The sequence below is a fragment of the Neophocaena asiaeorientalis genome, unplaced genomic scaffold (assembly GCF_003031525.2).
Source record: "Neophocaena asiaeorientalis asiaeorientalis breed wild unplaced genomic scaffold, Neophocaena_asiaeorientalis_V1.1 scaffold604, whole genome shotgun sequence".
In the NCBI taxonomy this organism is placed as follows: domain Eukaryota; kingdom Metazoa; phylum Chordata; class Mammalia; order Artiodactyla; family Phocoenidae; genus Neophocaena; species Neophocaena asiaeorientalis.
The window spans coordinates 1,876,011-1,894,120 of NW_020172000.1; the positions used below are offsets into that span (position 1 = coordinate 1,876,011).

General features: G+C 39.7%; 2 protein-coding genes across 2 annotated transcripts in view; one reads left to right on the forward strand and one right to left on the reverse strand.

Moving 5' to 3' along the window:
• Positions 1–18,110, forward strand: part of TRPC5 (transient receptor potential cation channel subfamily C member 5) — a 135,731-nt gene that overhangs the window by 20,843 nt on the left and 96,778 nt on the right. Inside the window, exon 2 of the mRNA XM_024749174.1 lies at positions 5,242–5,763. Within this exon, the coding sequence (XP_024604942.1) occupies positions 5,242–5,763 (522 nt within the window). The remainder of the gene's footprint in view (positions 1–5,241; positions 5,764–18,110) is intronic.
• Positions 16,855–17,181, reverse strand: TRPC5OS (TRPC5 opposite strand). The gene has a single exon (XM_024749187.1). It carries the CDS (start codon positions 17,179–17,181, stop codon positions 16,855–16,857), a length of 327 nt encoding a protein of 108 aa, XP_024604955.1.

Genomic DNA, 18,110 nt, shown 5'->3' on the forward strand with positions numbered 1-18,110 from the left:
GCCCGAGAGCCACGGCCGCTGAGCCTGCGCGTCCGGAGCCTGCGCTCTGCAACGGGAGAGGCCACAACAGTGAGAGACCCGCGTACCGCAAAAAATTTAAAAAATACAAAAAATAAAAAAGTTAAATCCTGATCCTCTTACAAATTTAAAGTTAACACAAGTGGATACATGTCTAATATTTTATTTCATTCATTAATTAGTGAGGAAACCAGGAGGCCAGAAGTCTGCAAACTATGACCTGCAAACCAAATCCAGCCTGTCACCTGTTTTTGTGAATAAATTTTATGGAGTACAGCCACACCCATTCCTTTTCATATTGCCTTTGACTGCTTTCTTGCTACAGTGGCAGCATTGTAAGGTCCACAAAGCGTAACATATTTACCATCTAGCCTTTTACTGAAAAAGCTTGCTAACCCTTGATATAGGCCATCAGGAATGCTGAAAGAAATTTACAAATAGATGCAAAGAAATTTGCATACAGATGCACAAATCAATCGCATTTTGCCAGGCAAGAAATATTTTCATTACAATTTGCAGAGTTGTAAAACAACTCAAAGATAATCAAAGGCATGGACAATCCAGAAAACATACTAGACCTGGGCTGTTAGGCCAGTTGTGTGAACAGAAACTCAAGACTAGGGATCCAGGGAGAAATCTTGTTTTATGAACCAGGGCACAGGTAGGGAAGAAGCTGGAATTCAGAAACTATTCAAAAGGGGAAAGTACCCTAATGCAGAGCCTTAAAGACTGGAATTTGGAATGGGGGAGGCTGAGGCTGGTCATTTGGGTACTTCCTACCTCAAGCCTTGATTGCTCTGGAAACTGGGGCAGGGCTGAGTCCTTGAGGCAGAGCGTGTGGGAGCCAAGGTGGGCAGAGGCTGACCCCGTACACCCTCTTGGTTTCAACCTACTGTTATAGGCTAAAGACTGTCACATCTATTGATACATTTTCAGCCCTGACCTTTTTCCTTCAACATTCATGCTAGAGTTATACAATTTCCTGCTACTCTCCCAATAGGTACTTCAAACTCAACATGTCTAAAATTGAACTTCTTTTAAACCCTAAACCTGCTCTTCCTCCTGTATTCACTATCTCCAACGGTGACACCACCATTCAATCAGGCATGCAATGCAGAAACCTGACATCCTTGATTTCTTCTCCCCGCAGTACAACCTGACACATCCAATGAATGTCTTAAATCTGTTCCTTTCTATCTCTAGACTCATTGTCTAGTTTAAGATCTTGCCATCTTTTCACCTGGACTATTGATATCTTTTAAGTAGTTTTATCTTTCTGAAACTCATCCAGTGGTGTGCTGGAGCTGGCTTACACCAGCTGGTGAGAACTGGTTGTGTGCATCTCTTCCCAACTCTGTGTTCCAGGATGTCATATTGGTAGCTTGAAATTGGCCACAGTGGGAGTATTTACACCACAGAAATTGGCAAACACTAGGAATCAAGGTTTTTGTTTTTGTTTTGTTTTGTTTAATGGAAAGCTGCTTGTTAAACATTTATCAGCACATATACCACTGCCAATTCTCCACACTTCGGCCAAACTGATCTTTGTAAAACACTTGTTCAACCACACTACTCTCCTGATTAAAATTCTTCAGTGGCTCCCTATGGCCAACAGATCACATTAAGTTCCTTCTCATGGCATATGAGGCCTTTTATTATCTGGCCCCTGCCTAAATGTCCAGCTTCCTCTCCCATTCCTCCTAGCAACTTCTGTGCTAGTTCAAAGGTCACACAGTGGCCCACTCAAGCCTCAATCGCCTCATATATATACTTTGTTTGGCAGGCACACTATCTTTAACTCTTTTGAGCCAACATTGAAGACGTTAGGAAATTCTACCTCCAAACCCATATTTCTGACTTTTCTTGAAAGATGACAACACTGGGTCCTCATTCATGCACATAACAGCAATTTGGTCACAACAAGGGGCTGAGCAGCAGATGCGCCCTTTGAGACGGTATGTGCTCCACAGCTCACCAACGCCTACCATTTACTCATCCAAATTATGCATATGTCCCCACATGTAGCTTTTATTTCTGTGACCTGTTATCTGTTTGGACCCTGTTGTAGACCATATTACAAAGTCCTGATTATTATCAGAAACGTCTGACCCTAATGATAGACTCTTTCTTTGCCATGGCTGTCCTGATGAGAGTCCATGGTCCCTGCACAGTCCAGGAAGGGAAGAGCAGCAGGATGAGGAGAAGCAGCAGAGGGGGAAGAGGAGTAGAAATATGTCGTCTTTGGGTCAGAGTCCCCATCTTGGTGCAATAGCACTGTGGACATGACAAGCAGGGACTGTCCTGGGTCTTTGTGACCTCAAGGTATTCCCTATAGAGACCATTTGCTAACCTTCCTGAGAGTCTTAGAATGTCTACCTTCTCAGCTAGACATGGAAAGGAAAGACCCAAGGACACTAGCTCACACGGACTCCAGCTGTGTGGATCCAGGCTTCTAAACAAGAGCCAGCATCTTAATTTGAGAATAAAAACCAATTCCTTTTAGCTGAGTGCCTGCTGTGTGTCTAGCACTGTGCTAGAGGCTATGGGGAAAACAAGAGCGGACTAAGACAACTCTGCCTTCAGAGAGCTCACAGCCTGACTGAAGAAGCAAGAAATACCTATATCGAATAATTAGAAACTAATATAAGCCTGCATCAGAAGAGTGACATCTTGGATATAACCTAGTGCCCACAACATCTGGGTGGTCAGTAAGGGGTGGGATCAAGTTAAGGGGAGATCTACAGAAGAAGTCAGGGCTTACAGTGGCCCTTCAGTGGCAGTGAAGCGGGGATCCACACAGGATATGCCACAAGGATATACATACAGAGAGCAGTGAATGAGGTGGGTGTGGTAATCTGTGAATGATACGGCTGACTGGAAGAGAAAAGGTGGTCTTGGTAGGAGGACATGGTTGGGCACTGCCGACCAGTTTCTTTTGAAAAGATTTACTCTCTGGTGTCATGTATCCAGAAAGACAAATGGAGAATCAGAGGCTCCTTGTCGAGCACCAAGTCAAAGACAACAGAATCAGATGGCTCTGGAAAGCATGTCATACTCTAGGCATAGACAGCAACCTTTTCAGCTTCATGACACAAATGGGGCTGAGCATTATTCACGAGTACCATTGTGTGTCTTGGACAGGTCTGTCAGCATTGACATAGAGGAGAAGAAAGAAAGAGTAGGAAAAGAAAGAGCAAGGAAGTGGGTAGAGAGAGTGGACAGGAAGAGCATTATGGTAGGGAGCAGACATGTACCTCCAGTCTAACCCAGGGAACCCTGTGCCATAAGCCATCTTCCCTCCACCCACCACCTCCGCCTCTAGATCATGACAGAGATCAAGAAATGCTCCTGCCCACCGAGGAGGAGCAGATTCCGGATCTGAGCTCCTTTCTTCCCAGGCGGGCTATGATACATTGTTCACTTGCCATCTCTCCCACCTCTAGGCTTTATGCCGGTTGTTGTGTTTATGTTCATTACCAGGCCCACTCAGACCTACTTCTTCCTTAGCCTGCAGGTTTATGTTAATTTCTGAGATTATTCTTTCCTGTGTCCGATTTACTTTATGAGTCACTTGCTGACTTCCTGCTGCTTGTTTGTAGCTGCTCCCTCTAAATGTTTAACAATGTTTACTGGCTGCTCCATCCAAGCAATTGATGACCAGTGTGTAGTGAACTCTCAACTATTCAGAGGCTGATGTAACCACCCCGTGAAGGAAACAGATTTCTTGCAAACTTCTCCACTTTCTTCTCTGCCTTTTTCCCACTCCCTGTTTTCTGGCCACTTCCCTGCTTGGGAATCCCTCATCCAAGATGGGAAGGAGGCAAAGATGATGAAAACTGTAGCTCATCCTTCTGTCAATTCGCCAGCAACTGTGGGTTTCCAAAATAATTTTTTTAAGAGTAAAAAGAAACTAGCGATTAAAACAGTATTTGTCTATTCCATGAGAATCTCCATCATCCACGTTCTGTTCTCCCCAGTTAAACTGAGTGTTTGGAGCTTTTTTAAAAAATGTATTAAGATCAATATTTCACAGTTTCCTGGAATTTTATCCATGCTTTGAATCCTCAGCTCCACCCCTCCATGAAGACTCTTCAGACTATTCCAGTTCTCCTTGTTGTCTAGCTCCAGATTCTATCACACTGCGATTCTTCTGTTGGGTGTAGCGTGTCCCAAAGGACACGTTTTAAAGTCAAAAGATTTGTTTTTAATTCATTGATCAGAGTCTGCACACTCACCCAGAACTGTATGCTCCTGAACACCCAAAGAACCCCATACCTTTCACCTATAGCTGCTATTTACACCAAGCGTCACATCATGGACATAGCAATTTTTTTGAGTGTCAAGAGTCAATTTTTTATTTGTGTATTTGTTACAGAGTTCAAACTCCACAACTGAAAGTGAGCCAGTCTTTATTTGCATAATATTTATCTTGGAACAAAGTTTAGAAATAGAAACTTGAACATACCAGTTTTATCAGAGGTCTTTTTGCTATTGGTAACCTCAAGCCTGGAGGTCCTCATTTACAGAGTAATTCTTCCTGACAATAACAGATTCTCTCTACCTTGCTGGGATCTACAGGAAGTTGGAGGAACACTGTCTGGCTTTGGTCTTTGGTCCCCTGAAGTTACAGTGTCACAAATTGGGAATGTCTTCTCTTCAGCCCCCAGGGCTTGATTTAGTGGCATGGGTTTTAAGATTACTGGTTGTCTTTAGCCTTTCAAACGAATATTTCTGCAGTCTCTACTGCTCATTTGGAACTGAACACATACTCCTACTTACCAATTTATAGAAGTCTGATATACCCAACCAGATTCCAGGAAAAATGCCCTTTACTTCTCTGTACAACCCCTCATTGTGCCTCAGACAGAACTGGCATAATTTAAGGGCCAAGCTCCAGAGTCATATTGTCTGAGTTTGAATCTCGGCTCTGCACCTAAAGCTGAGTAACCTTAGGTATGTTCTTTAAACTCTGTGTGCCTCAGCTTCTTCATTTGGGGAGAATATTTACCTCATGAGGTTGTTGTGGGGATTAAATGAGTAAATATATGTAAAGTGCTGTATGCCTGGTGTACAGTAAGCATTTCACAACTAGCTATTCTGATAAGGAGAAGAATTGACCAAAAAACTGGTGACCCCAGTTCCTGAATCATTAACATTTGATGGGCTCTATGCTCCAAGCCTTAATCCTACCCTTTTATGTGTTTTTCATTTTCTTGTACCTAGGTCCCCACTCTGATGATGGACACCCAGTTCTCTGAGTTCACACCAGACATTACTCCCATTATGCTTGCTGCCCACACCAACAACTACGAAATCATCAAATTGCTCGTCCAAAAACGGGTCACTATCCCCCGGCCCCACCAGATCCGCTGCAACTGTGTGGAGTGTGTGTCCAGTTCAGAGGTAGACAGCCTGCGCCACTCCCGCTCCCGGTTGAACATCTATAAAGCGCTGGCAAGCCCCTCACTTATCGCCTTATCAAGCGAGGACCCCATCCTAACTGCCTTCCGCCTGGGCTGGGAGCTCAAGGAGCTCAGCAAGATGGAGAATGAGTTCAAGGCTGAGTATGAGGAGCTCTCCCAGCAGTGCAAGCTCTTTGCCAAAGACCTGCTGGACCAGGCTCGGAGCTCCCGGGAACTGGAGATCATCCTCAACCATCGAGATGACCACAGTGAAGAGCTTGACCCTCAAAAGTACCATGACCTAGCCAAGCTGAAGGTGGCCATCAAATACCATCAGAAAGAGGTAAGCTGAGCTCTTCTCTGCTTTTGGGGAAGCTTAAGCTCTCCAGAGTCCAGAGCAGGAGACCAAGAGTCAGCATTTTCCTACCACTTAGCTCTCCACCAAACAAATGGTTAGACAGGCTTCAAAAACAGTGAGGCCCATATTTATCCAAGGCACATACAACCTCTGCGTATTTTCTTTATGGCCAGATAAGTAGGGAAAAATCTGATTCTATGATGGGAAAGCACACGTTCATTGAGCAAATGCTTATTTAGCACTGTTTTAGGGGTTTGGGATACAGAAAACAAGTATAACCCTGCCTTCACGGAGCTTACAAGCTAGTGGTGGACAGTAAGTAAATGATCACATTAGTGAATATATAATTACAAACTAACATCAGGCTCTGAGGAAGAACTTCTGAGAACACATAAAAAGGATCCTACCCTATATACCGGGGCCATGGCAATAGTGATCACAAAGGGCTTGCTGTCTGGATGTTGGTAGTTGTTGACAGAACTAAGTCCTTGGTAGCCCCTCAGCAAGAAAGCTGAGACATACATTTGAAAGATGGAGTCACACAGAGGGTGTGTGGTTCTGCAGAAGGCTGAGTCCCCCGCATTGGCAGGCAGATTCTCAACCACTGCGCCACCAGGGAAGCCCTGTTCTATGCCATCTTATCAAACAATTTGGGGGAGCCTTCTAGCAGGCCTCATTTAGCTCTTTAAGGAGGAAGCATGGTAGAAAGAGCAGGGACTTTGGAGCCAGAGCAACTGAGGATGGAATAGCCTTCAGCTGTACGACCTGAAGAAAGTCCCTCAAATTTCAGGACATTAGTCTTCTCATAAAATGGAGATGACAATAGTTCCTCCATTTCATAGGACTATTATGAAAATAAATGTACTTTAATGTCCATTTCCATCTCTCTTCCAATGCTACCTGGAGTCAGATTCAAATGGGTTGAACCGAGAAGTGCTTGCTGTCTGAAGGGCAACGAGCAGCGCCATCCCTTCATGCGTCCGGGCTCTGAGGCAAATCACGTGTGTGCTCACCTGGTCCCTTTCTCTCAGACAAGAAAAAAAAATACTATCCCTCTGAAACGAGGCAGAAATGAGTACTGGGGCAAACTCGAAGGGGATAAAATACGACAAAAGAGCGACATGGAGATTTAACGGCTCCATGGGGGAGAGAGTAAATGGATAGACCCACCCCTGAGTCTCCTTATCCTGTTTTTGCAACTACTTGCTTTAAGTAATTTCATTAAGGCTGAAGTTACTCGACCTCACTTTTCTCTTCTGAAAGATAGGGATAATAGGAGTACTTACCTCCCTAGAGAAATATAAAGTTTAAACAAAACAGGTAATATGCTCGTGCATAGCACAAGATTCAGCATATATTAGGCATTCAATAAATATTACCTGCTATTATTATTCATTTTTATTGTTACACACAGGGGACCCAGGGTATATGATCTGATTCTGTGTACTAAAACTGTAGGTAATAGATACAGCAATGGCCATCCCCTCCCTTACCCCTTCCTCTCTCTTGCCACCCTACTGTTGATATGTAGTAGCAGTTGTGTTAAGTTGTCTGCTATAAGGTCTAATTGACTTTTCTTCAGTTTTATATATGTGTATGTTTCCATTAATGATGTACATTATGATTTCAGTGTGGTTTTCACTTTACATAAATTGTTATAATACTGTAAGAAAAAAAATAGCAAGTATGTTTAGAATACGAATTGCTTCCAGATGACAAAATGGTTAATGGGAATAGAAGTGTTAAAAACGGATATTGCAGAATACAACTAAAGTTTGCATTCCTTCCCTCACTAGATAGCAGATGGACTCCATAATTGTAGGGCCTCATCCCCCTGAAAACTGACAAAGTATTTATTTTCAAACAGTTTCATTACAATATTTCATCAATTTTGCATTGGTAGATCATCTACCAGTTACTTTATCACTTGATCCCTTCGGCTCCTATAATCATCATTTGCCAGTTTCAGTTTCTGCTCCATTTGGAAACCATTGTGATGACTTCCTCACTCTCCTGGGGATCTGCTTAGCATATGACCATGGAGCCATCGTTGGGTTCTACATTCACTGCCCTCCAGCCCTCATTAAGCTTCTCATCATTTTTTCCCTCATGTTTTAGCCCTTTTACTTTTCTAAAACTTTGTCCTCCATGTCCCTTATTTCATAATTTCTCTTATTACTGTTATTACAGAATATCTCCATGTTTCTATACGTTCATGTGATATATTTCTTATCTATCATTAGACCAACCTGAATGTGGCAAAGGTTTATATTTCCTTTTGCTCTCTCAGTTAAACGTCAGAGATTCCAGAGTTGGTCTCAGAGTCTATTTGCTGTGTACATTAAAGTGGAAAGGATCATTTGTTTTACTGTGGTAAACTATACATAACACAAAATTTACCATTTTAACCATTTTTAAAATATACAGTTCAGTGCCATTAAGTACATTCATGTTGTGCAATCATGACCACTAGGAGTCATTTTTTTGAAGACGGGCAAGTTTTGGGGTGTCTACTTTTTCTTTCAATAGTGAGCCCATACAATTAGAGTTTCATATTCTGCAGACCACATCATTTTCAATCCATAACACTGGCAAAGTAGCATCTTTTAGCTATTAAAATTATGGATATTCAGCAGTAATACAAAGGTAATCCAAAAAGCACTGTATTTATGCAGAGATCAACAATTTTAGGTCTGGTGGTACTCACTCATCATTGTGAATCAAATCAATGAGAACTTTGGAATTTGATAGACTGAACTGTTTCAGTCAGACCACATCAAACTTCAACTCCAGGTTTGCAGCAAATGCAGCAAGGATAATGAGTGACTGTCAACTTCAATGTCAATGATTTCATGAAAAATAATATACCCTCATAGAGTCACATAAACTCAAATATGGCCCAAAGTTTAGTCCCATGGCCAGAGACTTCAGAATTATTTTAGAATTTACATATTTAGCTCCACATTTCCTAAGACAAGTTATCTCTTTTTGTTGTTCTTGTTTTTTGTTTTTTTGTTGTTGGTGATTATTAATATACTTTATTGTTTTTTAACATCTTTATTGGAGTATAATTCCTTTACAATGATACGTTAGTTTCTGCTTTATAACAAAGTGAATCAGCTATACATATACCTATATCACCAAATCTCCTCCCTCTTGCGTCTCCCTCCCACCCTCACTATCCCACCCCTTTAGGTGGTCACAAAGCACCTAGCTGATCCCCCTGTGCTATGCGGCTGCTTCCCACTAGCTATCTGTTTTACATTTGGTAGTATATATAAGTCCATGCCACTCTAACTTCGTCCCAGCTTACCCTTCCCCCTTCCCGTGTCCTCAAGTCCATTCTCTATGTCTGCATCTTTATTCCTGTCCTGCCCTTAGGTTCTTCAGAACCTTTTTTTTTTTAATTCCATATATATGTGTTAGCACACGGTATTTATTTTTCTCTTTCTGACTTACTTCACTCTGTATGACAGTCTGTAGGAACAGTATGGAGGTTCCTTAAGAAACTAAAAATAGAACTACCGTATGACCCAGCAATCCCACTACTGGGCATATACCCTGAGAAAACCATAATTCAAAAAGAGTCATGTACCACAATGTTCATTAGCTCTATTTACAATAGCCAGGATACGGAAGCAACCTAAGTGTCCATCGACAGATGAATGGATAAAGAAGATGTGGTACATATATACAATGGAATATTACCCAGCCATAAAAAGAAAAGAAATTGGGTTATTTGTAGTGAGGTGGATGGACCTAGACAAGTTATCTTAACAATGACCACAGATAAATTTTAGTTTAGTTTCTCTTCTGAATTGTAACTTCATTTCTGCTAAAGAACTCTGTAATCCTTCCCAACCTGTGAACTATAGATTTTTTAAATCTGTGGTTCCATTGAGTCTCAAATGAGTGTAGTCTCTAATTTTCCCTATTCAAATCCACATGTCAAGTTTAAGACTGAATACTCTCACCTTGAACAAATCAGCAATGTCCTTATTTTAGGGGTGTTTTTGTTGTTTCAAGTTTAGTGTGTTTGGATAAGAAGCAGAGTCCTGTGAGTTACTGAGGTTCTAATAATTCAGGTATCTCTGAGCCCTTCATTCTCAGAAGCTCTTGATCTAAGGAAGCAGACTGATAAGTTTTTTCAATAAATATCCATAATCTAGCCATTAAAAAAGTGAAACATACACACAGTGCTTAAGGCCACAAGCATAAAAAAGGTCACGACCATTGATCATCAGTTCTCATCATACAAACTCCTTTTGTAGAATGTGATGGACACAAATAAACAAATGAAAACTAACTTTATCCTTCTATTATATCTATAGCAAATGAACTCAGCTTTGCTACGTTAGATAAAATTCCTCAGATTCCTTGAAGGCATATACTTTATGTGTGCTTACTCATCAAGAAAAATATATTCACATCTTAAGTGAGTCACACTCCAGGGTCTGGTGGAACACGTTCAATTTGAGGGTTGCATGTTACGAGCCCCTAAAAAATTGGAGACACTTTCTTAAAGGTGTCTAGACTTTTCTAGATGACCTTCAGGCCCTTAAGAAGGCTAGACAAGAATTATCTCCCAGGACCAGAATTATTCAAAGGAGAAACAACCTGTAGATGGGAATGGGACAACTAAGCAAAAACAGAAATTTTGTCTTCTTTTTCATACTTGATTACATGCTTGATTCCAGTTGGACCATGGGGGTCTATCTTCAAGAATAGATAGGTTTCTTCTCAGTGTCTATACTCAGAGCAGGAAAAAGCAGATACACCACTTCTCCACTTTCTAATGTCATGTCTGCCGACACCCTGTTCAGTCTTCTTTCAAAGCTTGCTGTGATTCCGACAGGGCAGAAATTCCCAGTACAAATCGAAATTTTCTCAACAGGTGGAGGTATTATAAGGGAGGAACATTAGAGACTCCTTCATCAGGTGAAAGTACCCAAAGATAAGCCTGCTCACATCAAAAGTTGCGAACAGGCAATATGTCTCTACGTCTCTTAAACCTTGAGCTAAAAAGCTTTATTCAAAACAACAAAATATTTTTCTCTATAAAATGAGCTGCAACACAACTGATTTTCCAAAACTGGAAGTTAGGAGTTGCCAATATTAAAAATTTAGAAGATAATGGTTTCAAGAAAAGCCAATGTTTCCCCAAGTTTAAGTAAGAATAAAACTATTTAAAAATGATCAGTATTGCCAGAATTTATCATCTAGAGGCATGTGTATTTATGTGTTTTCAACAACAGGTTTTGTTAATGGCATCTTTGATGAAAGGAATCTGAAACACTGAAGTTGTGTTTCCTACCTGTGACTCCCTAGTCTACTTTACATGAATACTTGTGTTAAATTAAAAAATACCCCTTGAGATGCTTTCAGCATTTTACTAGGGTCTTTAAGACAAAATTGTGACAAGGGGTAAAGAGTTCAGTGGTTTTCCTTACCTTGCTAAAATGCAGTTTCATTCTTCAGAGGTATAAATGGAGATCACCTTCAAAGACTCTTTATTACCCTGAAGAGATGTGACACTTGAGACCCATGGATAGTTGTATCTGTCAATACAAATAGCTCCCAAATAACTTCAGGAACCAAAGGTTATTTTTTCTTTTTTTTTTTAGGGTTTTTTGGTTGGTTGGTTGGTTGGTTTGTGAGCTAAGGATTTGGTTGGTTTGTGAGCTAAGGATTACATAGTCAGAAGAAAAACAAGTTTTAAATGAGGGTAGGGTCCTTGAAAAAAATAAGACGTATACCTAGGTGAAATGGCTAAATACCACTAGTCTATTAAGATATGGCTGTCAATACAAGAACACAATAGTCAGCTTTGCTGTAAAAAATAAATCTAGTTGGATAATAGTGGGTTAATAATGTGCAGAGTTACATAACTTCCTCAGGAACAAAATCTTAGCCTTAAATGGAATGTAATTCACTATTTCTTGAAAGGTGGCTTTTTCATTGTTGTTTTTTCCTCATTATTATTCCTAGAAGAACTGAGTAGGCTCCCAAGAAGAAGTTAACTTGGTGGGGAAAAAAAAGCTCAAAAGAATGAAACAAAAACTGATTCCAACTATAAGTTCGACATCGAGTAAAATAAGGAAGCTCTAATCTCTTAGAAAACAGGTATAAAACTGTTGGATAATCCTTACATGTCACTTAGATTTTCAGGTATTTTCATATAGATATTTTTCAGCTATTCCTAAAAAGTTCTGATTTCATGTATTCTTTCTCATTGTCAGATATATCAACCAAAGTCTTTGAAAACTATATCATTTTGTGTGTTCCTTATTACCATTGAAGGTAGGCAAAAAAAGTTATAACTATCATTTGACAAACAGGAAAGAACTATATTTCAGAGATGTGTTAAGACTATCTATCTGACAAAGCCAGAAGAACTTCAGATTCCTGGTATAATACTTTCTCTGAGTATATTCCACCTTCTGTTGAGAGGAGGTCTTTTATGCTGGTTTGGTAGCCTCCAAATTCACCACCAGGTAATTTAAGATGACCCCAAGTTCTCTGATTTGTGAATGAAAGTTTATTAGTTAAAATACGTAACAATAAAATGGTATGGACCAATAGCTAATAAGGACTATATTCAGTTATAATCTAATAACTAGCAGTAATCATCATACATAAGAATACAACTAAAAAATAATAAAAAATAAAAAAAGAATGCAACTTATGTGGTTACAACTTCCCACACATTTAGCCAAAGCACACAGGGATGAAGAATTAGATGCTTCCTAATTCACTGCAATCTACCAGCCTATGTCCCTTAGTTTTCACACCTTAAATTTGTCTTAGAATGGTGAGCCTATCCCCCTCTCTATCCCTCCATGCCATACAAGAATTGACTTTGGTGTTGTTCTCAGGAAGATCCAGAAAAGTTTGAATAAAGGACTGGAGGGGAGACGCAGGATTCCAATCAGAGGTATCCAATCAGTGGACTGCCAAGTTAGTTAATCCATCTTCCTCTAACTGGGCTTTTAAGTGCATGACCTGTGTCAATTGCCAACCAATTATTTCTATCAATATTAACAACTTAGGGTTGTCTAATTTGCGTATGACAAAAACAAGGCTTGGTTCATAAATGCGATTAGGAACTAACTCTATACCATGGTTTTCCACCATAAACTGCGTAACTGTTGACAACTTGTTACTTTTCTTCTCTCTCCTAAAAATACCTTCCCTACTAGCTCTTATTCCTAAGTATGTTCTTACTTCCTGCACTTATTTCTTATCACTATTAACTTTACTTTTAATTCTGTTCTGTAAGAGCAAACATACTTAATACAACAATCCATTGCTTGGAGCAAGGTAACATCTTAACAATTCAAAAACATATAATCACACAATCAAAGCAAACATTGCAATATATTTTATCTAATCCCGAGGTGCCGTTATAGTATAATCTTTCCAGGTGAACCCATCTAGCCAAGAGGCTAGATAGTTCCACATATTACACTGTTGTAGCATCTTCCCGTTTGACACCTAAGGACCATGTTGACTATTACGTGTTTTATAGGCTGGTTCAAGCTTTATCTTGTTTCAATGCCTGGAGTAGTCTCACAGATTTCTTTTGATGTATTTTGATGACTTGCTTGAGTAAGTATGGTTGATTGTGTTCTCTCATTACTACTAACAATTTTAACAGGCTCACTAATCTGTTGTGGAATTGTTATGAAGTCCATATTCTAGAGTTCTACTTGGAAGAATAGCTACCCTTCAGTATCCATCTTATTTGAGGTGTACCAGATCGTTCCATTTACAGTTAAATTGCTCATCAAATAGAATTCATAGCAGATTGATGTTCTCTCCTTGGATACGTTTCCTGATCTTGCACAAGTATTTATGCCTTGAGTTTCATTTTGACACAAAGTTATAGCCCAATTTCCTGAAGTCCAAATTTCTAGTGGAGAGTGTATATCCTCCCTGACTGTTTCTAAACCTTTAATTAAAGCATAGATTCTATCTTTTAACTTTTATCCAGGTACTCTGTTATTCTTCTTCTTGGTTGCTACATATATAGATTTCCTTATTTAACTCTAATCACTATTTTTCCTTATAAAACTGCTCCTATTGGAATGGTGGGATAAATGGTTACTTCTTGTTTTCCCACTGCTCTATTTAGGTTAATCGGCATAGTTCCTTTGCACTGCATCTATTATTTACCACTTTGGACATAGTGTATAGAGTGGCCTACCCTGGGCAAGTAAGGCTCAGTCTGTCCAGTTATTGCAGCAGTAAAGTCCCTCAATCTGCTGTCTGGTATGGCTTGTAATTATCCACAGTAGTTGCTTGTAATATAACTTTTATTTCTACTCTTTGTGTCTTTGTTCACCCTTCTAAGTCTCCTGGATCCTCACCTACTCTATCAATCTTCCCACGTAGCAGTGTACTGTGGAACTTTCTCATACTAATATTTTTCAGTAGCTCCATAAGTTCTTCTGATTTTCAAAATGGTCTCTAAAAATACAACAAACTAGTGAATATAAAAAAACAGAAGCAGACTCACAGATATAGAGTCGTTACCAGTGGGGAGATGGGAGAGGGAAGGGGCAAGATAGGGGTAGAAGAGTAAGAGGTATAAACCATTAGGTGTAAAATAAGCTACAAGGATATATTGTACAGCACAGGGAATATAGCCAATATTTTATAATATCTATAAATGGAGTATAACCTTTAAAAATTGGGAATCACTATATTGTATACCTGTAACATAATATTGTACAGCAACTATATTTCAATTAAAAAAAAATTTAAGAGTCTGTGTAAAAAAAAGTAAAAAAAAGAGTCTGTAGCTTTTCTTGATACAGCAATCTTTTTTTAACTTTTATTGAAGTATAGTTGCTTTACAATGTTGTGTTAGTTTCTGGTGTACAGCAAACTGATTCAGTAATACATATATATTCTTTTTCATTACAGGTCATTACAAGATACTGAATATACTTCTCTGTCCTATACAGTAGGACCTTGTTGATTATCAATTTTATGTATAGTAGTTTGTATCTGCTAATCCCAAACTCCTAATTTATCCCTCCCCCACCCTCTTTCCCCTTTGGTAACCATAAATTTGTTTCCTATGTCTGTGAGTCTGTTTCTGTTTTGTAAATAAGTTCATTTGTATCATTGTTTTTTAGATTCCACATGTAAGCGATATCATATGACATTGGTCTTTCTCTGGCTTACTTCACTTAGTGTGATAATCTCTAGGTCCGTCCATTTTGCTGCAAATGGCATTATTTCATTCTTTTTTATGGCTGAGTAGTATTTCATTGTGTGTGTGTGTGTATGTGTGTGTATGTGTGTATATATATATATATACTATATGTAATAGTTTACATATACTAATCCCAAACTCCCAGTCCTTCCCTCCCTCATCCCCCTCCCACCACATCTTCTTTATTCATTCATCTGTCGATGGACATTTAGGTTGCTTCCATGCCTTGGCTATTAGCTATCTCTTTCTTAAATTTGTTAAACTTATCCTGAAATTCAGTGGCAAAACTGACTTACGTTTCTCCCGCTACTGCTCATCCAAATAAGACCTGGTTATATAGTCTATAATTTTCCCCATTTACCTTTAAAGGTAGCTAATAATCTGTGTATGCAGAGCTCACTTAGTATTAGATGCAGCATCTGTCATGTTGGTTAGCTCTGAAGCCATCTGTATTAAAAGTCTTTTTAATCCCTTTGACTATAATATACTTTAGGACTCTATGTAAATTGGTATAATCTGGTTTCCCACGAATGTGGATTGACTTCTACATGTCATTTCTTCACAATTTTCACATATCACGTTGTCTAATGGTATACTTCTATGTCTTTACCTAGTTATTGCCCATATTGTAAGATGCAAAGGCCATTCTCTAGGAAGAAGGACCGTAATGTCCACAGGCTTGTATGAAAGGTAGCTATTCTTCCAAATGGAAGTAAGGGTACCCTATGGCATGCAATTAGTATGATCAGTGAATTTCCTGAATGTGTATTTAGTCCCTCTCTGTTTTGATATGGGGGTCTTCCAACTATTGCATTTCCCCCCTCTGGTAGCTGTAGAATTACTGTGGGTATGACCAGTCCACATTTTGTTTAAAATCATGATTGTTCCCATTTCTCAGTAGTAAAGATTTCTGTCAAGGTTGAAGCAGTTTCCCTTATAATAAGCCTATCAGCTATACTTTATAAATGTAGTTATACCCAAGAAGGTGTACTTTATCTGCTTCTACTTGTGGACCATCATCTCTAAGCCTATGCCGTAAGTGTTTGACTTTTCCATAGGCAAATAGTCCTTGTTAGGGCTTTGTCTAGCCCTTCTAGTACTAGTACTTCTCTCCGGTTGTTATTTGGTGTAACTTGCCATTTCCATTTGAGCAACAATGTTGCAGAGTAGTTGTGATATGGGTCAGCATTCGAGGGAACAGTCCTGTATTGGAACTTCCTGGCCTCAGCTTTTTCAAAGGTTTCTCCCTGGCAAAAGTTATCTGTAAAGCTTTCTGCAGTTTTATTATCTGGTAGATGGCTGATTTTTAGAATTATTTCCCCCAGTCTGCTACAGCATCCTTTGGCTGACACATTCTGTCCGAAAGGCCTAGTAAGTAGTTCTATCTTTTTAAGTAAAAGTGCCCCAATATTGTCCTATTAATGTGAATGTATTCACTATACTGCCATCCTGGAGGATATTCCCCTTTTAGTTTCCACTCATTGTAGAATGGTGAAATTGGGTCCCAAGATGTGATAGAGTTCATCAGGTCTTCACTCTATTGTTAGGTAAGGAGTTTCTTTTCTTTGCTAGTGTTTGCTCCTATTATCAGGAATCCTAACAGGAGAACAAGTACAGGTAAAGAAAGAACCCTACTGCTAAAGTCAGAGCTTTTCGTATAAATAAATACAAAGAAGAAAAGAGACCAGCCTCTGCCAGAAGCAAATCAAATAGTGCTTGTTCTATAACAGATTAGTAATGAACCTGGGCAGAAGTAGGAGAAAAACTGTTATTGCTAACATTCCGAAAAATTAGAATATATTTGACACAGAGAAATGATCAGTTTTCACATGCTGGTGGAGGCAAATGAGGTTTTATCTACTTAAGTCATTGTTAATACTAGAGAGTACTTCTTCATATAATTCTGTGTCTAACATAGGTTGATCTGTATCAAAGGTTAAGTCTTCGTCTTCTCTTTGTGTAAGTATCGATTCTAAGTCTGGGAGATCAGCAAGGTCTGGTAGTGAAGCTTCCTCGGAAAGAGGTGCATCTGTTTCTATCTGTTCTGCTCTGTCATCTTGCTCTTCACAAGGAACTGGTTCTTGTGAAATCAACCGTAGAAGCTCTTCAGCTATTCTAATTAACTGGGCTACACAATCAACAAGTCCACCAACTACTACAGGGGTTGACACAGACTCCATTCCTCTGTGCTTTCCTCAGTAGATAAAATATTACTAAAAGTTGTAGTAAATGGGCTCTTGGTGACAATGGATCCTATGGGGCTGGCAATGGTTCTGTGGTTGGTTTGGTTGAGAAATGAGGCTGTTGATATGATGATGATGATGATCAAGTACAGAATGAGGCCAGTGGTCCTACGGTACTTTTTGATAAATTTGGTGAACCTTCCACAAAATTTACATGTGGTTCTCTCGTTTGTGTTGGTAGTGAACTGCTATTATAATGACCATCAGACAGATTGCCACAGCCAAGAGAAAACAGAAAAGCAGATCTAATAATAGAAAAGAGAAATATAAAGTTAGTATCCTTGAGCCTTTCTCCATCATACAGTTTCTGGCTGTAGGATAACGTTGAAAATGTACCCCTAGCTATTGCTCCTCGTTTTTTTCTTTTTCTTTTTTTTCAGTACGTGGGCCTCTCACTGTCGTGGCCTCTCCCGTTGCAGAGCACAGGCTCCGGACGCGCAGGCTCAGCGGCCATGGCTCACAGGCCCCGCCGCTCCGCGGCATGTGGGATCCTCCGGGACCGGGGCACGAACCCGCATCCCCTGCATCGGCAGGGGGGATCTCAACCCCCGCGCCACCAGGGAAGCCCTACTCCTCGTTTTTTGATGGCCTTATGAGGCTCTACTACTCATAGTCCCCTTTACACTTCTCATGGTCTTTACCTCTTATGGGATTTGAGAACAAAGTGAGCATAGGTAGTTTGTCTATCTTTCTTGAACATCTCTATTGAGGAGGATACATACACTCAGAGTCTTTCAATTAATCCTGTTTTATTAGTACCTTTGCCTCATTTCCATTTATATCTGGTGCTGCTAAGTTCTTTCTGTGTTTTTAATAATTCATTCATTAAAGTTTCCGATTGCCCCTGCAGTCTGGGGAATTTATGG

Coding starts and splice junctions, on each gene's coding strand:
- TRPC5OS (XM_024749187.1), bottom strand. CDS start 17,181: ATGGAGTCTGTGTCAACCCCTGTAGTAGTTGGTGGACTTGTTGATTGT.